This window comes from Varroa jacobsoni, unplaced genomic scaffold (assembly GCF_002532875.2).
Source record: "Varroa jacobsoni isolate VJ856 unplaced genomic scaffold, vjacob_1.0 scaffold_1200, whole genome shotgun sequence".
Taxonomy (NCBI): Eukaryota; Metazoa; Arthropoda; class Arachnida; order Mesostigmata; family Varroidae; genus Varroa; species Varroa jacobsoni.
In genome coordinates this window covers 220574-243876 of record NW_019214102.1, presented here as the reverse complement: position 1 = coordinate 243876, position 23303 = coordinate 220574, and the positions used below count along the sequence as shown (strand labels likewise).

At 42.9% G+C, this 23303-nt stretch overlaps 1 protein-coding gene across 2 annotated transcripts in view; it reads left to right on the top strand.

The window, feature by feature from the left end:
- The first annotated feature begins 497 nt into the window (after positions 1-497).
- Positions 498-23303, top strand: part of LOC111267555 (uncharacterized) — a 76454-nt gene continuing 53648 nt past the window's right edge. For both annotated transcript variants that reach the window (XR_002684705.2, XM_022845831.2), the window contains exon 1: positions 498-967. Coding sequence is in view for 1 of the 2 variants with exons in the window: in XM_022845831.2 (XP_022701566.1) it covers positions 901-967 (67 nt within the window). In the remaining variant the exon portion in view is untranslated. The remainder of the gene's footprint in view (positions 968-23303) is intronic.

Here is a 23303-nt window from a genome sequence, read left to right as displayed (position 1 = left end):
TATGAGGTCGGTAAAGCGGCCTGCTCAGTAAGCTTGAAGCCTGCTGCTGTTGCCATTCCCTCGCCTATTCGGGGCAAGTTGAGTTCTCTCCCTCGTCGACCCTTCCCCTGGCGGGCATCCGCCATGCCGAGAGCCATTGCGCACCACCTTTTCGGCGGCAGCAACGAGCCACTGCTGCTTCCACTCATATCAACCACGGAATACCCCCCGTCAGAGGCCATACACTGAGTGAGTGCTGAGAGAGATGGGGCACGCACAGAGGAATTGGTGACCCAACAAACCTCTTGGCAAACTACCACCATTGGCCATCAAGCGAGTCAGCTTGAACGAACAACCTTCTGGAGTTTCTGGTTCGCCCCAGGAAGCGTAAAAAACCTATACCGAACGGCTTGTTTAAAAACTATAACGGTTACCGTTTTCGTATACAACAGAGTTGCAGTTTTTTTTGTTACTCGGCCAGCAGTCTGTTATTGGAAATGTTCGGTGCGCACCTAGCCGATACGCTGAATCGGCATAAAGTTAGTTGGCACAGTTAGCCAAGGGCAGAAATGCTGACCCCCATGTGATTAGGCATATTAGAAAACAACGTAATAGTCAATGGCCTCATAAACTCTCAGGTTCTTGAAGGAACACACTCATTACTCAGGATCAATTCAGTTAATAAGTTCTGCAGGTTAATCATAAGTTCAAGCGTTGTCGTGCCGCCATGTCGGCAGCAGCTCAATTTGGATGACGTGAAATCGGAACGACTTTTCTGTGCGACCATATCCTCAGACCGAGAAATAGCGACAGCAAATACAGAACAACAAGTGCCGATCATAATAGTGAAGTTTACACATAACCCAGCCTTTAAGTGAGAGTAAAAATTTCAAGGACTTGTTCCTCTTGCTTAATGGTACGATGTCTGCGAAGATTACAACATTCGGGCCCCTTTGGGACCTCAGGGTAACTTTCCTACTCCTATTCGGTAAGTACTTCTTAATTAAAGTCACAATTTTGGGGACTATTTGGCTATGTTGGGTAATTCTAGAGCCACGTAGCCCTTTAGGAAAGTTATTAGTCCTTAATTATAGATGGTCACTGGACACACATTAAGGCACTCCTACCATATTGCCCAGTCCATCTAAAGCCTCAGACTGCATCGGTTTGTTTGTAGATATCTAATATGTCTAATAATCTAAAAATTGATCGAGCAAATGTACATTTTCTATTACATAAAAAAGCATATTCATCATCGTTTGACTCCCGTATGGCCAATTCTATCATTCACGTCAATTAAGTATTTACGGCTCGATTCGGCCCTGTGCTAGATCTTCGAGTCCACAGAAAGGGCATTCCTCGCATCTTTCTAGCTTTATCATCACTTTTTTCAAGCTTTCCTTTCCAGATGAAGACTTTTTGTTCGTTCCCTAATAAATCTAATTGTTATGCACACGAGTCAATCAATGATTTTGTGTCGATTGATAACAGCAGACAAATGGAACAACACATTTTTAGGAGAAAATAAGTTCCCCGCTGATTGTACACACGCAGGTCTTGCTACTGAGCTCTTCTGAATAAGTTACTTTTATAAAAGCCTTGAAACCCGCAAATGCTCCTGTTAGGTTTCGTTTGACCTATTCGTTCCTCTCCTAGGAAGTTAGGTACTGTTTTAATTAACCCGTATTATTTTAAAGGTACTGTTCGTAATGTACTTTTCCAACAGCGAGTTCCTATTAATCAATAGCACCGACGCTCCTTGCCAAAAGACTCGCTTTAGACGATTATAATGAAAAGTCAAACAAAGTCTGAAAACGAACTTAAATGGGAGGTAAATGATTACACATCTTTTTTCATAATTTTTCAAACTATTTCTACGCTAAACAGTTACTTAGGGATCTTGTCCTGGCCCTGGCCTGAGTAGACATTAAATGAATAATTCGTTCGATTCGCGTACGTTCTAACAAGTAACTTCATCTGCTACAATTGTAACAAGTTTAACTAGTCAAGTTTAACTAATTATCCTTAACTTGCGCAATATTTCTTCTACGACTGATTAACGTTTTAGTTCAGCGATCGTTTCAGCTGTTATACCGTCAATTTGAGGGGAAACGTGCGGTTTAATCAAGTACGTATCCGTCTGAGGACGAACGAAACGTCCGTGGACTATGCACATGGAGCTCTCGATGGTCGATGAGTTGATGATTACGAGGCCATCAAATTGCCCAACCGGCCAAAACAGCGCGTGTCAGATTATTGGACAAAGAGAAAAATGACACTTTGAGGACGTCATAATTCACCCACGCGCACTCAAGATACATCTACAATAGAATGACCAATCTCATGAATACATGGTTAAACGTACGAGGTCGAATTTAGGTGGAACTATTCCCCTTTGAAGAGTACCATTTCAACGATTTGGTGAGAGTCCTACTGAACAATTCAACCACCTGTTGGAACTAACAGAGGAGGTTGGGAAGGAGGCCCCGGGGTGTGACGCCCATTGCACTTCCTTTACAATGTGATTAGCTTTATCAATGAAGACCATAGTTATACGCGGAGGGAAACAACGAAGTATTCATACATTCTGTGCCAAGGGTCATGCCCTTGGCAGGGTGTTGGCTATATATTGTTGACGTGGAGAAATACATTGGGCAGCACCGTGTTATTGCTGACTGCAGTGCTAACATAATGATGACTTGGCCTTTATCTTCGTGTACTTTTTGGTTCGTTTATTTAGAAATAGCGACTCGAGAAACGTATAGACAGCCCAAGCGATTCATTGAAGTTGTAAAATTTCAAACGCTACGCAACAGAAGCACACGGTGATGATTTAAAGTTCACACAAAGAGCCGTAGTATTTCGAATTTGGCCTTCCTCTTCACAGCTGTTACACTGTGAGTAGGCCTATCGATTTCTCCTTGTATCTGAACGCGTGCGAGACATACCTACATGGCGTTTATTAAAATTAGGATTGCTCACCGCCCTTTTGTATGGCTGGAAAACCTATAAGTTTACAATTGTTTTGGCACGAATTAGTCCGGCGAGCCTCGGGCGGATTGTTCAACCACACTGTGCGGCGTACGAGTTATCATTAGTAAAACTCCCGCGTACGAAGGATCCCCAGGGTTGTATGGGTGGATATCAAGATGCACCCTATAGTATCCAGTAGGATATTTCGTTCCGTAGGTAAAGCCATTACAATGCGTGGTGTGCTACGCAGCGCTATGGGAGTGACATGTAAACGATAGGGAATATATCATTACGATGGCAGCTATGTATGTTTATGTGTATAAGCTCTCGACAAGCCGAAAACATGTAATTCAGCTCTTAATAATTAAAACTGATATTTTGAGACAAACACGGATTAGAAACGAATTTAATTCTACAAGCCGGGTAGTACCAAATAAATGAGGTCATGACGACATAACAAGTCACGTATAGAGATTTAATCCAAATAATAAAGGCAACCTGTTTTTACACTGCGAGCGAAGTGCGTAAACAAAGATGGTACCAAGGAAAATCGAATTTGTCCCTCGTATATTCATCGGCAATGGAGGGGTTTGTGGTTCATATTATTTTAGTGGGGATACGAGCGCAAGATATGCTGGGCAATATCGTGACGTGTGTGACAGTATTGATCGTCCAACTGCAACAGTAAGAGAGTCCTAATGTGCTTGTTTAGCTTTTGGCAAAGTTTACATTTTTGTAATGGGTCTGCTATAAAATCAGTTGTGCTGTGTAGTTGAAAAACCATTTGGTGATTTACCTTCTGCCATCTATCATTTAGCCCATTAGGTTACCTATGTGGGGTTCCTCAAAGAAGCTTACGCTTCACTTGGTTCGTGGTTTCCAAATTACCCGCTCTTAAACCTAGAATACGTTTATACAATGGCACAAACAAAACATAAACGAACAAAATATATGTAAACAAAAAATAAAACATTTTAATTCTAACGATGGCTGGTTGTTTTCATCGCTTTTCATATTGTCTGTTCATATCTTAAGACTTTACCAAACGCCTTCGGTTGAGAGTGAGCCATTTGTTTCCGAAGATGTAGGTAAGAACTATATAACAAGTATCTATCATTAAAAATATTACATCTGTTCCCTGCGAATTGTCACGGGTTCCACTTAGCGACACAGACATCTCACGCAAAATCCGAAACTATCAAATGTTCATCTGTCGATTTGTTAACCCATTTGAGTCCACATCGAATCTGCCTCCCGGACTGCCCTAGACGTCCTTTGTCGTTATAAACTCAGCTATCCTATTGATTTAATTATCCCTCAAAGCCATCGGGATCGTTCCTCCAACCCACTCGCTGCGTTTAACTCTCTAGGAAGATATAAGATAAGTTCGCCTTAAGACCGGCCCACCTAGGACCCAGTTCCATCCAGACCCACCTTTAACGGACGATTGAGACTAACAGCGAGTTTTAACACGGACTTAGAAGGTAGATCCAGCTGCAGTAGAAGTAGCAGCTCTCGCCCTGGCCTGTTTTAGCTGTAGGACGACAGCTGGTTGTTTTTTTCATTGCCCATTAAGGCCCAACCGACAGGCGATAGTATGGTTCATCAAAACCTTCTGTCGCACAACTAACGCTAAGCAGTTCCACTAAAATCCCTTGATTTTTCTCTTTCTCGTTCACTCTTCCAACCTTTCCAAAACACTAGTGACCTGAACGCACCCGAGTTCGCCTCGCCGTTATCGAGTTTTCACTGCACCTGTTTCGGTATAGCTCTACAGACGACCTCGACCTAATGGCGGCACGCGCTAAGCAACTAGGGATCTTCTCGGGCACGTAAAATTCGTCCGGGATTTGCTGCTGCGATCCATTTGCTGTTCAAACAGTTAACTGTGTCTATGGAGGCAACGCAAAACACTACCGGGTGGCGAATCAGATCTATTGCTATTTATCTTTCTTAGCTTCTACATGTCACCATTGTTGATGCTCTAGCGATGTTCTGCGAGGTCGTAGGCGTCTTAAATGCTGTGGCGGGATTCATGATGTGATGATACACTGACGGAAATTCTGGTCACCGGGGCCCATCACAGCGGTCCACCCGTTTAATTGCACCGTCAGACGACAGCACGGTCCATCTATCAACAATGACATTGGCTGCTCCCATTGAATCCCATTGTAGTTTCGTCGCATCGTCGTACTAATCCAGGATGCTAACAGGTCAGCTTCTGGTGCTTAGAAGAAGCGGAATAAGATTTGCCGTAAATTACGTTCTGTTCCTTTTCGATTTCCTATTACGTATGATCATAGTGAACGAATAACACGAGATACAGTATAAGTAGCTTGTGAATTTCGAGTCCGCCTTTGTGAGATCTGAGGGATTGAAGAAAAGCATTGGCTCAAATGTTTGTGGCTTGTCAGAAGCTCAAAAGCATAATCGACTAAGGAGCGGTTATATGCTAATCGTTGCGTGGCCAACTCGATTTAAGAAGATCTAGTGGTCTATCGTAGGATTAGAGTTAGAATTCAACGTAAATTCCAGTTAATGTTTTATTCAGAAGCCCGAAGCACCATATTAGCGGATTTATTTATTTATTTATTTTTTTTGGTGATGGTATGCTGCTTTGGAAAAGTGTTTTATAATCTGCTCGCGTTAGGGTTCATTATCTGCGGAGCGGCCCAATAGGCCAAAAGCGTTTGTTGTTGACGATTGCAAAGTTAAGATTGTAATTGAAAACAGTTAAACCAATAAGCACTACTGTATGATTGACGTCGCTATCCGGCGCGTGATGGCGTACGCGTTCCTATTGTTCCGTAGAAAATTGCGGGAGATAAAGTCATGCCATTGTTATAATTGCTGTTATTACTATTAGTCAGAATAGATGTCAAGCTGAGACTACATGCGCCATTTAAACTGGGTGCCCTGGAAGTTATAGGATGTTAAGACCTATCAACAACGTCCGATCGCAGTAGCGTTCAAATTTCTAAGAAACATATTAGTGGATGTGTTTTTTCAATAAAATGACATTGAGTAAGTTGAAACGTTGATTTGGAGATGCTCAGTCAACATCAGTTATGTACTCGCGATGGCTTGGTGGGTAACGATTTTGCCTGCTAATCTTAGAAACGTGTTGTGGGCTGGGTTCGAATCGGGCATAGAAACACTTCGTTTCGTGCTGGGAAGGAGCCGTCTAATGGAATGCCTGACGTTCTTACCGGACCTAAAACACAGAGGCTGTACCTTACCACCTCAATATGTAACGATACATTGGAGCTGGAGGCCGTAAAGGATTCTTCGGGCTAAACGGGTAGTCCGCGTCGTGGCATACTTTTGTATCTCAGCGCACTCCTGCTCTTATGCCAACCAATGCCAGATAACAGAGCTTTCAAAGAACTATGTCTATATCTGCTGACGTTTTCTATGTAAGTGCTCGCCACAACCATCGGCTGCATTAACCAGGTCGCTAGTCATTATAACAGTGAAAAGTTTTATAAGTATGATCAGCTAAGTACTTCATTTATATTCAGATACGCAGACCCTTAGCTACAACTAGCCTGTGACTTCTATGATGGCCTGCCATGATATCTTACAAGTGTTTAGCTAAAATTAGCTTATTTCTTGCACTCTGGTCTCCACCAAAGTCAGACATGTATTACTATTTAGGCACAGACGAGTCCAACACGTCTACCGGCCACTAGACCTCTATGCACACACACACATACACGCAAACATTTACAGATATATACGCGAAGTCGCGTAACGCTTAATTATTTCGAAATCATTCCATATAGATTCACTTGTTATTAAAGTCGAGCTTTAATCAAAACCTTGTTTTCTGTTTTTAATGTTTGGCTTGGGTACAGCAGCTGCTACTGCCAAATCGCTGAAGCTGTTATTGCTGAAACGCTGAAACATTACAGTCACTGATGCAAATCGCAAATCTGATTATCTGTATAGTCAGCCTCGTCGAATCGGTGTGGCAAGCGGCACTCGTCTGTCGACGGGAGCGACGAAGGTGTGCTCTCGTTAGTCCTTAGCCCTGATACCCCCTGGTTGTCCGTCCACCCCTTAAACTCAAGGCACGCTCTTAGGGGTTGCATAGAGATGCGTTGGCAGACGGGCTGACATGTGGCTCGAAACACTTCGGTTTCCAGTGGCACGTTAGAGCATATATAAAGAGCTTTTAGGGATTCACGGCTGCAGATCCACACGGTTTCGCCGTCGGCGCCATTTCAGAGCTTTCCGGGGGCACGATGCATTCAGAATATGACGACCGCCATTCAACTGGCATGATATTATACGTTTGTCTGTCGTCTGTTCAGTACACTTTGAGGCCTGAATAGTTTTTGCGCCACGGAGAGTGTCCACGAGACCAGTCCAGTTCAGTCGCTGGGCAAAAACATCGCTTTCGAGGGCAAACCCCGTAACATGGCGATGCGGCATAGGCGTGTCGGGCTGTTAACGTCCTTTCCATTTGACTTTACTGGTTGGCTCTTTCGGGAGAGTGTGTAGACTATCGTTAGAATCAGTCTAAACATGGTCATTTTGCTGCCGCTTCGTGACTGTGTGAGGTGTGGTTCGCTGCTGCTATATAAGGCACAGTGGCGTATGGGCAGAGATTTCATACTACACGAATTTTGGCCGAAGTCCTTTTCCGAAAAAAACGGAAACAGTTTTATTGTATTTCACCTAAAACTCAACGCAACGGCCGACGTCAATGCACTCATATATCATTGACACGCCGTGTAGAATGAATTCGCACCACGCACATCGACGCTGATGTGTCAGACAGCCAGCCAGCCAGCCAGCCAAACGTGTGGTTCTCATAGGGTCAGACCAACGTTCGCGTCTGACTAGCGACCAGGTGATATAAAGACGGAGTAATTGGTTACGCAGTTACGAACTCATCCTGATTTGATTCAAGCACGTATATGGTCTATCCTATGTTCTCTATTGCACTCCTGTACGGGTTGCTGGATATCCTACTATTGTTTATGCCAACTTGCTTATGCCGAGAGGTACTTGTCGGTGAAATCAAGGATCATTGTTTACCGGCGGTTATAACAATTCGTGTGTACAGCCTATGTTAAATGGCGTAGTAAACGATGCATCTGAAGTGGACAGAACGCGATGAGAAGTTACGCCGCTGCGAAATAATGACGGACCAGAACGTGTCCAATAGTACGAGCTAGTCTAGTTAAAAAAAAATACACGAAAATTTTACGAATACTAGTTTTGAATCACTTTTTTGCAGGCTATCAATTGTGCCAAATTGGGCTTTATGGCGAACAGATGGCCGTCGACAATTTGCTTCGGTGATTGTTTGGCAATAGAAAAACTTTAAAACATAAACGAGGATTCTGAGCGAGCGCGCCGGTATCCGATCAACGCTGTGACGAGCAGTTCGGTCGTCCATCGACGTACACAATCTTTAAACAACAGGACGACACCATTCATAGGATAGTATTAGGGCTATATGCTAGATTCAACAACAAATGTAAGATCGATGCCTTCTAAACCAGAACGCAAGAAGAAGGCATGGATGTGTGCGTAATAAATATATGTTTCAAACTTGACATCCAGCACTGCTCTAAAGCACTGCCTGTAAATAGTGGAAATCTAACCAATTTATTCATATGTGCCGTTTATCGAAAATTCAAATTTTAATTGATTGTTCTTACTTCATGGCTACAGCCACCGATCATAGCCTTACGCTTCACAGCACTAGCTCCCTTCACTTTCTGATACTATCTTATGCAGACTCACCGAAGCTCAGATCTCCTACGACCATCCTTAAGTCCCTTCCGACCCTAAGCGAGAATCAACGACCGAGGGCAGTCGACAAAAACGTACTTAATACCTCCACCACAAAACGATGCTGGCATGCCTCTCTCCCGCTCTCTCCCCCTCTCCCTCTCTCTCTCTCTCTCAGCGTTATCAGTCTGCCTACCCAAAATTGTTAACAATCGTCAATATGATGATTGTTGTACGTAATGCACACATTTCATTTACAAAAGCTGCTCGTATGAGACAGTTAGTTCCGTATTACGTTCCGTTAGCGTTGTTCCTGTCTGTTATTCGGTCTTCGAGACTGGCTAGGAGGAATGAACAGGCGGGAGTTAGCAGCAGCAGCAGGACACGTGGGATCGCGACGTTTTTTGTATGCCACGCGGACAGTGATAAGCAACGAGGCATTCTTGTAGCATGCTGCAAAGGAAGACGACTCGCATGCGTCAATTATGAATTGTGGAATTCTCGTTGCCACTGTTACCACGGGCAGCTGCAGGGGGCATTGGTGTCTCGTCGACCGATGGTCGACGCTTGTAGCTGCGTTCGGGACCCGGGCCGACCTGACTAATTCATTTGGCAACAGTGTGACAACGACGTTTTAGAAAGACGAGACTCCATGCTGGTTCTTCTGGCTGCTTTCTCAACACGAGGTTATCTGAGTTGTAGTACTATCTAAGCTACAGAACGATCATAGTCACTCGTGTGCCGAGTGGAGTCTGATAATCATGTAAAAAGGCTTACTCAAGTCCAACTAATGCTACAGGCAGGAGCTACGATTGAAAACGTTTGCAGTAATCAGTGATATAATTTCCGATGTTTCAAATGCATCGATATAGGGGCACTTAGCCGTACTTTTCAAAACATCGACGGCAAAAGATTGCTGTTTGATACTAATAAATATATATTATATCGTCCAACCCACGTGCTGGGGTAAGTCTTAAGTCAGTTTGCTTATATTTTCTATTATAAAAAAGCTTGTAAAAGCTGTTCTTTTCAATAGAAATTAATCGTGTGAAGTACTCTAGTCGACTGGCGAATTGCCCTTTCGCCAGTTTTACCCTTTGGGCCTTGATGTTGGAGAGGACTATACTGCAACTGAAATCATCCTCAGACGAATGGAGTCTCAGCGTTTGGCCAAGCGAGTGCAGGATCTGATCACAGATATATAGAATATCCAGAACCTGAGGAATTGCTATTAGATTAATTATATTGATTCCCCTACGACGATGACGATTTATGCGTATTACACAACTTGTCAATAAGCAAAAAAAGAAGGGCATATTTAAACGATGAACGGAAATAGAAGAAGTATAATTTCGCGTTAATTATCTTCGCCGTGGGCAATCAGATGATGTGTTGAAGAAAAAGGGCAGGTTTAGTCATTGTGACGCCTAGATTCTCAGTGATCGTTTGCACCTTAGCGTAAATTAGTTGTAAATCGGTCGCAATGCAGTACTGACAATTCGACTCTACTTCTCAGATGCAGCACATCCACGCGTAAGTCGTCTCTGCAACAACGATTATTGTTTGTTGTACGTTTGTCTGCACAAACAGCACAGGCCAGCCCACAGTTTATGGACGATAGTTTAGCGAAACGCACGAACGTTCAAGGCAAAATGTTGGTTTCACTAAAAATTCTCCAACTTCTGACTCTCGTTATCCTGATTTAAGCCAATCCGTACAAAGGAAGCGAATCCTAGTGGAAGCGGTTCAAAAAGCATTCCGTTAGTTTCCCCAATGGCCGCCCGTCTGTACATCCTTCTTTTTATGTGACATAGTCGACTTTGTCAACCTGCTTGCGATTTACAGATACGGAGCGGCAGATCATCAATGGTGACCCAGGTCACCTCACTCTGATACGAACACAAGCAAAATCTATTCAAATAATATAGGCGATAAATCAACTGAGACGTCAGGAAACAAAAGCAAGCAAGAAAACAAAAAGGCACAGATTACAGTGGCAATAATTTACTTAATAATAGAATAACTATCAACTAGTTCGAGCTCCTTTAATTACTAAACTAAATAGAGGATAAATATTCTACGAGCCTACAAAATATGGCACTTACGCTTAACTTAGGAGTAAACGTCTAGGTAACAAGCGTCGTCCATTAAAATATATACTTCACAGCTTTGATTACGTCCTATTACCGAATATCGTATAATATAAACATCGTATTGAACAGTCTTTCGTACGGCGTAACATGTGCAACAGACGGTACATATCGCGCGTCTGCTGGTCACACATTTCCTCCCATGTGTGCGCGGTGTGTAGCACTGCTATCATCCCACATTTACATGGCCACCTAACAATAGCATTTGTAACAAGCAATAAAGTTATTGAATATAACGCCGTGTCAGTGAGACGCTACTTCCTAAACGTCCCCGGCATACACACATGTAGACACAGACATTTACACTATACTACACACAGAGGGCCTTGCCCAAGGCTGCCCCTCGCTTGCAGAACGAACTTAATGATTATTGTTAGATGTGTAAATTATCGCAGCTTCATTCTGTTTCTACGAAAGATCACTACGGAATCAAAATCACCCTATTCACTATTTATCTTCTGGCTACTTAGTGGCCAACGATTAATGGACCGATTGCGAATCGGTGGCCTAGCTAGTCAACGAATCGATTGTCTCGCCGAAACGTTTATCTTCAATTTCTTTCTGCTTGTATTGTTGATGCATATATGCTAGGTAGTGTGTCCGTGCAGCCCGTACGGATGTGTATCGTAAGATGTGACAGACTAGTGGATAGTTCAAATGGAGGGAGTGTAATTTTACCGTAAAAAGGCGACAACTACCCCACTCTCGACTGGCCTGTCCCACCTCTTTCAACCCAGATCTGGAGGCAAATTCATTGCCAAGCTGCGATAGAGCTTCCGCGGCGTGGGACGTTGGGTCCCTTGAAGACGCGCTTGGCTGAACAGTGGCTGAGATACCGGCATAAAAGAACGATGGGTAGTGGACGCGAAACTTTGGCGATGCGGCAATGTAGCCCCAATCCTGTCCAGTGTTCACCAGCTCAGCTATTTTACAGTGGAAGCAAAAAGTAAAACTGGATGGGAGGCGACCCGCGAATAGCGAAGGGCAAACCAACATCGTAGCCTAGTAAGCGTCGGTGTTGCTGCAGAGTCCGGTCGGAAGGCCGAAGGGTCAGGGTCGACTGCAGGTTCGACTGGGCGATGCTGGTCTAGGCTAGACCTAGGTACAAAGCCAACTGGACAGTTGCGCTGCTGCTACGGCTCTTGTGGTTATTGCTGCTTGGAATCGGTTTCTGTTTCAAAATTACTTCTTGCCCACGTGCCATCACTATACAATACTGGTAGATACTCACGCTGCCGCATTTGTATATATGTAGAGGCGAGTGCTACTGAGCCTGAGATACTGGCATGCCATCAGTGGGCCACCGCAGTGATATCACTTTTCCTCTTGTATTCCTTTGCCTAGTCGCTCGTCGCCTCTTGCCGATAAGTTTATCTTGCATGTATTCTGTTTCCACGTGAAATTTGGCAAACAGACATGCATACGAGTTCTCATACGCGATGATTATTATGGCTATATGTTATCTACGGGCAGGACATATATCACACAAAGGAATAGCGGCTACACGAGATACATACGAAAAGTAGATTAGTCTAGTTTTAATGAACGTACCTTAGGCACCTAATGATTTCAACGGAAATATAGATCATGTATTGCGCATGTATGCCCAAGCTCATTTCTAGAATCGATTTTGGAAAAATAGCGTTTATCTAGGCTAAACGGACAAATTCGTTAGCAGAAGGAAAGTGATTATGAAATACAAATTTCTTATAAAAACAGGTGAGTGCACAATTGTAAGAATCTTGGCCATTGCCACTTTTTTACCGTTTTTTTTTTACCAGAAATTTACCATTACAAGCTGTCGGGGTGGCAAGATTTGTAATATAATTTAAGCTACTATACATTCAATTTGTGTATCTACCTGATAAAGGTAGAGGAAGAAATAAATAATGATTTGTTAGATTTCGAAGCAGTAGACGGCAATCCATCGGTCGGTTGGATCCTGTCTGTCAAAATCACGCACTTTAAGTCTATATTGCGTTCTTTTAAACATCGTTAAGCGTGTCACCGGCTCCTCAAGAGTTCAGTAAAGAAAATCGTTGATGCCTATCGGAATAGTTAGCAAGGTCCAAACGTCCACTTTGACCCCTGAAGTCCTGTCGATACAACATGGGTCGGGGTTGAAATAGCGATCAGGAAGAGTGGAAAATATTCTACACGTAGAAAATTTTACTAACGATCCCTTCTATCTATATGCAGTTGAACCTTCCCAATTAAGTAGTATAAAAAATTAAATTAAAGTATCTATTTTTCTGTTAGTCGACGATTTAAAATTTATATGGACATTCTTGTCCATCCTCGTTTTCCTCGTCGTCCAGGAATAAACATCCTCGTTTTACATTTCTTTGAACTGAGGAACGATTGGTTTGAAAATAAGCTTTGGTATCTCTTTATATCTATAGTATTCATGCAACCTTTGAAAACTAAAGCATTGGAAAGCTACGGAAATTTTTTAACACTTACCCCCCAATTTGGTCCCCAGTTCACATAAGGATTCAGGTGAGACATAGAAAAGTGTGGTTCCTGAAAACAAATTACTGCTTAACTTCGAAAATAGATGAGCGACGAGAGAAAATGCGGTTTTGCAGTCAGGACCAATTGGCCGATTATGGCCGAGTAAGCTTTATTTACGTCCGCTTAAAAACGTCAACACGATCGTACTCCACACAGTTAACTTATTCACACTGTTTTTCCGTAGAATCCGTCCAATTCAATTCTCAAACAGGCACAACCAATTCTTAGGCAAAATTCAATTCACGAAAATATGTATCGTAGCTCTAGGTAATAGACGGTTATTGTGAACGATAAAGTCATCTGGTTCATAATAGATATATGTGAAATAAATAAAGTGAATTGATTTTTTCCGTTACTAGACGTATACCGACCGCTAAGTAACCCCCTCTCTTTTTTTTTTTCGTTTTTTTTATTTAAGCCCCGATTATTGAGTCGGAAAAGACCTGGAACTAAAAATGTAGAACGTTTAACAAACTTCGACTTATCTATTGTTAGTTTCAATTGCATTAGACTTTAATCATACATTCGATATTTCGTTTGTATATGAAGCTGCTTGTTTCATCGTCGGGTCAGAGTTTTCGCTGAACCGAAGACAAGTTAAACAACAAGTCAGAAAGCCTTGTTTTTTACACCTGCTGTTCTGCCCATAGGTTCCGCTGACCATCAAACGGTTCCGACTGATTCACTCGCATTGTATAAGACAGAAGTCACAATGGACACAAAGTGTAACTTAAACTAATGGTGCCTATTCGTCTTAACTCATAGTACGATGACGTAGGGCCTATGATGCTCCCCTAGGGAATCACTTTCGTTTGCTTATATTTTGCACCATCGATGACCATGATCTATGCCGGTAACGCTTGCTGAGTCTGTTTAGCTGACGTCGCAAGATAAAGATGCAATAAAACTTTTCGACGCCACAGGTCTCTTCGAAATTTCGTTCAAAGTTATAGTGTGTGAGCCAGAACAGGAATCTTCTACAGTAATACCGTGCCTTTATCGAAGGCAACTCTCTGAATGAAAGGGTAACCCACAAACGGTAACTGTTTGTGGAAAAATAACACGGTCATGTAATAATAACAACGGTGCAAACGAAGCCTCTCTCTTGCTTCTAGCCTCTTGTGCGCTGAAGGTCTCCTAGCCAAGGTTTATTGCTAATTATATATCGCATACCTTTTGATTATTAAGCTTGATTAGATGGAATTGGAGGAAGGCATGCTGATTCTAATGATGGGATAGTCGAGCAAAAAGGTTGGTCTTAATCGCTTGATAATGAAATGTTCTACGAGCACCATTGCGAAAGCTTGAGGCAACACACTTAGACTGGCTGCAGTTTTCGAAAAACATTGCCTAAAAACGGTTATGTCGGAAGTGTTTTTGGCTTATGTCGAAGGCGCCTATGGTAGGCCTAGATATTCGGTCGTGCACCGTCTGCGATATGCCGAAGCCTTTACTGGCACTTAGTCAAACTACGGTGAAGTATATGTTAAGTTCTATCATGTAATTTATCTGAAAGTGGAAAGACAAAGAGGCGAATGAAAATCACACTTCAGATATTCGTATCAATAGCCACAATTAATTTAATCTTATATGTCTCGAAGAATAAATCATATCCGTCGGAATATGATTAATTAAGCTAGGCCGGCCACGGAGTAAGCTGAAGTGAAGGGGGCGATTATGTTGTGAAGTTCAGCTACAAGCACAACTGATGAAAATCGTCTGTCGGTCCCATTCACACGTACTTTCTACCTGTCTGTCTTTTAGCTGTCAGTAGCTGTTCTTTTTTTTGCTCTCAATGGGGCTTACATTTACTCACGGTCTATATTGTAGTTGTTTACGTTTCTTGCTGCATGTTCATCTTCTCCGAAATGCCCGTAATAGCCGTCAAGTAGCAACTGTATTTCAATGTAATACCACGAGGCGTGTCAGCCCGCCTAGTCTATGTGTCGAAGTATCGTCGCGCCTCGCACCCGTTACATTGAAAACTGCCGCTTCCCATGGCCGCCCCGTTTCGTTTGCTTTAGCTGCTGTGCCATCTGCACCTCACTGTCGATCAGCCACGATTAAGGTATGAAGGGCTTTTATATGATGCGAATTTCGAAGAAAGGGCATGTACGCAATTTAGCGACTGACACAGCCTTACTCAGTTTTTTTTTACGACAATCACGGAAGGGGGTTTACCATTCGCGAAGAAACTGACTGCGGACCTTTAACGGAGGTTTATTGTGCGTATGTGAACTGTTTATTTGTGTGTGTTTGGGGACTTTGTCCCGACCTATATTAAAATATCGTGGAATAGCAGTAGGAACTTCGACGGCACCAACGATGCCATGGCCACCAACATAACCTGTCTAAGTTGTTGCAGTAATCGCTGAACGGCATATTCGGGTTTATTCAGTGGGAACATTGACATACGCGTCGGTGTGGGGGGACAATACGTTTCGTGTCTACGGAGTAACTTTGGGGTGACGGATATTTATTGGCTTAGTTTGACGTCTCAGATGGACTTGCTACGTGTTATATGTGATGGACCATAAGCAACTGACCCCACTGATACCCGCTGGGATCGGTGGGCACAACAGTGTTGAGCGATGGCAGGTTGAAGGTAGTGTGTCTGCTTATGTATTTGCCGTCCTTCGAACATCCTGGGCCTCTGCACTTGAGGGTGCCTGACTGCGAAAGAACTGTGTCCAGGCTTCAGAAGCCTCACATGGCTAAGTCTCTTCTCTTTGCACACAAAGTAGAGTGGCTTCGATTTAGACGTTTCTGTATGTGTCTGCAGAAAGAAGCGAATGATGCAGACGGCCTCTCAAAAGCGAAGACTCGTTGATGTTATCACCCAAAGGTTACTTTTCGAGAAGGACTCCCGTACGCATCAAAAAAGGTACAACATACTTGGTTACTGTTTTTAGGTTATAAGATAACGGGATTACCACTAGGTGTGATAGAGATTCATCCCTGATAGACATAATATCGACAATCAAGGACAAATGGCAAAAAAACCCATTTGACACATTGGAACAAACGAGCGTAGTGAGTGAAGAAACAGCTTAATGTTCCGAACTGATGCACGCCAGCTACGACCTATAGTGTCAAATAAACTGAATGTCGGGGCAGATCATTTACTATTATAAAAAAACCGTCACATGCTTCAGCAGGTTAACCCTGTGTTAGCGCAGTATCAAACCAAAAGGATGCGGTTGTCTTGCAATAGAAACATTGCATGGGTTACAATCTACATACTCTTTGCATTTACATCATATTCTATTTGTTTCAATATATTTTAAAGCGCTTCTTCTGCACAAAAGCCACTGTACGTATTTGTTTTTGTTTAGTTTTTTCTTTAACAGGATACCAAAAAAGTCGGGTGTTTTTTTCACAACTCCTTGGCTCCTTGTTGTATACAACGAAAAGTTAGAGACTAGTGCTTGTATCGAATACTTCATTGGTAGATTTTCACTCGTCTCACCTCATCTACGATTCGTGTCCGTAACACCCTTAGCAATTGGCTTTGCGTTCACTGAGATGTAGGCGCTTCTCAATCTAAGGATGGCCATTGTGATATGATACGCCAAGATGAATACTAGCCATAGTTTCAGCGTTCGCTCTTAGTAACTTCACGACGACACTGGCGGCTCCCTGGATCGGCGTTTGTCTTCTACATTTACATGCACTTCAACAGTCACCTAACCTAACGTTTACTAATAGCCGTCTGCACTTCGCCCATTTTATCGTTCTCACGCGATACCAACCAGCATCACAGCATTGAGGATAACGATACGCAAAGCGACTGCTTGTCCTGCCACAGCTACCCGCAGACTAAATCGTTTTAGGCAACATTTAACGCAGTGCAGCGACGGCCCCGTTGGCTGCTGCCGCCAGGGTTACCGTTGCTTCAGTGTGATTGTTATGTTTGTGGTCTCTCGAAATAATTTGGCATGATTTTGACCATATAGGGATCAGCGGTAGGGAAGACGACAAGAGGATTCATCGAGAAAACATTGTCACGTCACGTAGCCTATGGCGACCGGGAACGACTTTGCACTCATGCTTATTGGGAAATATCTATATTGTATATATATAAGCAAGTAGAATATAATGTGCGTAAGGTACACGTTATGGTGTTGTTGGAGCACGTACGTATGCCACGTACATATTACATGTGTGTATGGCGCTGCAGGTGGTATAGTTTTTCGATGAGTCTGCACGAAGAGTTCATCATCGCTGCTTGCTTGTCATCTTATGCAGGAGTCTAAGGGAGCAAAAGTTCTCTTAACTCCTTCCAATTGAACTATTATTTATCAATTTAGGTTTTTTCTCCATGACCCGAACAAGATGCATGATTTATGAAATCATCCTGTAACATAAATATAAGATAAGTGAATAAAAAGGCGTGCCAAAAATATACGGAGGGCATTCTGGCGAACGTAAAACCTTTAGCACCCAGTGAGTAACTGTGTGTAGCTGTTCTACATGTGTTAGAAAAAAAACGGCACCCGGGGGCGCCGACTGTCTTCTCCTGACGTAAAAATAATTCACTTCATTTCTCAGTCCTAGATAGACATTTTGAGCGCTTGTCTTACAGCTACTTCTAATATTTGTGATAGTATCGGATGTAGATTAAATGAGCTCCGCTGAAGGATATACGCAAGACTGCACGCAAGTAAACTATGTACATTTTACTGTTTCAAGTCTATGATGTGAAGTTCGCTAGACAATCTAAACGTTTTAAATTATTTTAGTGCCTATGAAAACAGAACATTATGCCATTTCATAGCAAAGCGGTGAGTATCGAGTACTCAACTTCTAGCTGGACCTGCTTCGTGGAGGTTCGTTGGTCCATTTAGTGGATGTAGTTTGGACTCTGAAGTGACCGGGAAAGTTAGCTAATGGCTTTGCTAATTCGTAAAGCCTTTTTTGCACAGTATCACCCATGTTGATTATGCTAGTATCGGCGAAATCATGTTTATACCCCGTACACACACGAGTCAACATGTCTCGTGCTACGAAGGAGTACTCGACCGTGTGCCGTCTTGTTCACTCCTGCCTGCTTGGACACACGATAGCATTCAGCAGTGACTTAGGATCTAATCAGGATGCAACGTACCAAAGTGCACATAGAACGAAGTTTACCAGTGAAGGAGCATTTGAGCGAAAAAAGTGACGCGGTCATTTTGAAAAATATTATTCATATAGCTTACTTTTCGTATTGGTCCCTTTTTCTATATGAACCCTATATTCTAATTTGCTTTCTATAATTCTGTACACATGTATCGCCGCGGACTGAAGCAACAGGTCACATCTAACATTAGTGCACACGGCGGGTCGAATCATTCATTTCATCATCAGACGAAGTTTTCAACTAAACGTTACCATGATTACTGTGCTATACGTGTCGCACTATATCGACACGATTCACGCATGCAACATCTTGGGGAGACACACATAACATAGAAAAGTCAACCATTTACTGCGAAAGCATCGGGGTCTAGCACGTAAGCGCCCAAATAGAAAACTGCACTCGTTTATCTAGGACGTCTTTGTCGCCCTACTGTAATTCCTATCTCAGCTAACATTTCCTACAAGTCTCCTAGCACAAATTTGTTGCTCGTCGCAAGTCATTGCGTGTATGGACTCTTCAAACTAGTAGTGAGTTGCAGAAATGTTGAAGTGCTATCAAAGACAAAGAATTTGTCGAAAAACGACAGAAGCAGAAGTCAGCAAAATGGACCCGAATGTTTCGAGGCATTCGGTACTTCCATTTTCGAGCAGCCATGTTCCCCGTCTGTTTTCACACCGCAGGATCTTTCTTCTTCCCTTTGTGCACGCGTACTGGATGGGCTACCAAGTCAAAAATCGGTCACACGGTGCTTCTTCTCTAAGTTCGTTTTGGCCCGCGAACTGGAAGAATAAACCAATCGAAAAGGAAGATGTGACCTTTTGCCTGACGTTCGTTTTCACTGACGGCACACTCCATTTAATGTCGATGTTGCTCACGGAAAAAAGTTGCCCGAAGCATTGGTTCTAAAAGCAAGGCTTCTAAAAAGTGAACCATCTATCGGCTCGAAGTGAAATGAAGAAAAGGGCCCAGGCTCCGTTGCCCTCAGATGTTGTTGATGATAGTGATTTGTGTGTGTAATAACACGTCAAAAGACGAGACGACGACGACAAACAACTAATAAAGGTTCCGTGAATGAATAGAGATACGAGTAAAATAATTACGACTGCATCGGTTTCTCTGCAACTGGTAGACAATAAAGTGATAGGAACTTATGCGATCAACTAGACTAATTGAATGCCGAAAACGAAGCAGTTTGTCCTGATGAATAATATTCTTGTCATTATTTGTATTAAATATCACGTCCTATGAATGCAATCAAATCTTCAAACTAATCTGCCGTTAACAAAACCATTACTCCGTCGATACTTCACTTGCTCTACATATATGTTGCTAGGCGTCCCTTATTCGCTCGATTTTTCCGTTTGGCCTGCGGAGATACGAAGCCTTCACAGGATGGGGTAAAAGGAAACGGATGAATGGTAGAAGATATTGGTGCGAAAAGCGGGACGAGCCAATGGAATCTTTCGTCTTTACGGTCTATCACGGGTCCTACCTGACCCTGTTCAGCTTCTCGCCGACCCTGTTGGCTTCGTATCTTGAAACTTCCTTGGTTTCTCGCAGCGACACTGCCGTAACTCGTGACGGTAGGCCGCTTGTTCTTTGCCTCGTTGTCAAACAGGCGAAGAAGAAAGATAATTGACGTCGCCTTGATCATCTGCATGCGGATGATCGCACTCAGGTCTCTCCTTCGACAGCGGCCGTCAGACCAAGTCGAGCCTCCCGTGCTGCAAACCGGACTACCTTCACAGACCTTAAAGAGGTCCCTACCGCGAGCCGAATGGAGAGGACGAGACGCCGGCGCGACCCTTCCAAGTATTACCGCTGGAAGCCACTAACACCATGGCTTCAACAGCCTTCGCGGTTCGAGCGTCTCCTCAGCCACCTGTGCTGCTACAGCCTACGGCCAAAGAACAATTAATACCGATGAATAATTGGTGGTTGGTATTGAGGCCACGGATAAACATCAAAGGAGGCAAATGTCTCCAAAGGCTATGCGTTAACAGCGCCAGCCGCCGTTTATGATACTGAACATATTATGTAGATCAGAAAAGCTTTTGTGATTATATGCAACAACAAATAAGCTTTAGAATTTTTGCGTCGATAAGTTGCGACTTGCGTATTTATGCGCAGGCATGCCTATGATAAATGCAGGAACTATTCTATCTCCTGCTTTCCTTACTTTGCCTGTTATATTGTATGACCTATCCACCGTCGTTTTATGACGCCGGTCTATCAAATTTCACTTGAAAAAGAGTATCCTGTTTGCGGACATCAGGTCCGGCTTCTGAAGCATTTGGTACGGCAACGTTGAGAGTATCAATCGTTTCTTAGCTGCAGTAAGACCCACTAATCTCGCGCTTTTCTCTGTTGCTGGTCGTGCTTTTTGAGGCACTTGTTCGGATACCGCTAATTTTGCGATGAAAACATCTATACCGTTATGTTTTTGAGAGTGAGCTTGGTTTCGTGGGAGCGCATTATTATGAGCTTTACAAAGTGGCATCATTTATGTCCTAGCGTTCAGCATAGTTGGATCACACAGGCGTTTACAGATCGTTTCCGCTTTAGTAATTTCTCGCTATGACACACCCAATACATCCTCGCCCCATTCTGATACTCATTCGTATTGAGTTTGATGGTATGAAAAATAGATTAGATATTACACTGCGTCGGAGTGCACTGCTATCGTGTTCTACCTCAGCGAGGGCCTTTGGTAGGCTAAACCCAGTCACTCAGTTAACTTTTCTGCCCAGCAGAAGATCCTAAGATTTGACAATATACTGCATCGTTTTGTCGGGTCGCACCGCCCTTCGTTGTTTTGCGGTTTCCGAGTCTAGAGACCCCATAAGTAACCTTATTATCGATAACAGTCCCGTACCCGTCACCTTATAGAACCCTCACAATTGGCAGATATTGTGTGGGCGTACTCCAGCTATAAGCCTCATCGCTACGTGGCCTGAAACGGTGTTGGAAAGAGGGGTAATTCGGTGGGATTGCAGCAAACGTCGCTCGACTAGATGAAGACGTCATTGCTTTTCACAGGGAAGAACGAGTCTGCGGAGCTCGCCTGCTGTGGAGAAGTGAGATACTCCAAGTAGGGCAAAGGAACGATTGACCGTTACGAAGGCCGAAAAGGAGTTTGAGGAGAAAGGCAAAAGAACCGCTTTGAAGTCTAGGTGAACGAGCGAATTAACCGATTCGATGGCGTAAGCACTTCATTAGCAATACTGACCAGAGACCAGAGGTTACAGGCTATACCGATTCTTTCTGCCAGGCAGGCAGGCAGGCACGCTCCACATGGTTCCACTGTACGCTCGTCTAAATCGATAGCATCTTCCAAAAAGCATAGACAGCTGATTTAAGGCGGAAAATAGGAGCAGAAAAATAGAAATAAAATAGCTGCCCATTTCGCCATAAACTTCCCTGTAGTCAATTATATAAAACATACAATTAAGTATTAAATATGTTAAATGAATTAAATAGAATAATTTTTCCCTATCGATTTAATGTAAGAACTCTCAAACATAGATAACAATCGTTTTTGATATTAAAATGATTATGACTTAGTAATCACTAAAGATACAGTTCTGCTGGCAGGTTTAACACCATAGTCGAGATTGTTAGATGATGTGGCTAGGACGGTAAAAATCTGTATAATGGCTGTTTCTCCTAATACCTACATCAAGATGAAAATAATTTTAAACCGTTTATTTGATTTTGCTTACAAACTAAGAGTCAATACAAAGCCATCAGCACTAAAGCAGTTATCATATGGCTTGTGCCGAATGTCACTGGCCGTCTAAACAATACAATGGGTGACGTATCGTATCAGAGAAAAACGTTGCATAACATGTTACTTTTTTTTCTCCTAGAAACAGGTTTAGATACAGTAGCTAACTTTAGATAAGGTAGATACTCAGGGTCAGCTGTAACAGACAAACAGACGTAGCGTCGTTTGTTATTAAGGCTATTTGCCAGCCAACGGGCTCGGCCGACGTGGACGTATTGAGATGATGTTACAAGTAATCTTTAATTTATCAGATGCGAAGTACATGAGGATTATGTACGACGTTTACTGTTTACCCTTTCTTTATTACCGCTTTCCTAGTTATCTCTCAGTGTCGGCAATTTCCAGTGATGTCTGTAAAGTATTATTTACATTAGTGGTTATTAAAGTATGATTGCATAATCAACAATTCGACCGGACCGTCGTCTGCGAGGTTGATACAGTGGTCTCAGTCAGTAGGTATTCGATTTTAGCCAATATAGCACCTACGGTCCTAGAGGTACGTCCTTGATGTTCGCTTGTTGGCTGTCGTTCATTGCTGATCGATTACTCGACAACGACAAATTTCAAAAAAAAGACGAAAATATAATCATGCCTATGAGGTATCGTGTACTGATTTGATTTGTACGGGTACGACTGCTGCAGGGTTCTCTGCTCAACAGTCCGTACAATCCAAGACGTCCTGCGTCTCCATCCGTCGCCGGCGATACTAGATGCCGCCAGCGATTCCCTAGTATTCACACCTGAATACGTATGGAATCCTCCAGCTACGATACTATTGTGTATCGAAAGTGCAATTGACGTTGAACGCAGTCGTCCGTCAGATATATATATATATAGATAGATAGATAAATAGATAGATAGATAGATAGATAGATAGATAGATAGATAGATACTGATAGATAGATAGATAGATAGATACTGATAGATAGATAGATAGATAGATAGATAGATAGATAGATCCTGATAGATAGATAGATAGATAGATCCTGATAGATAGATAGATAGATAGATAGATAGATAGATAGATCCT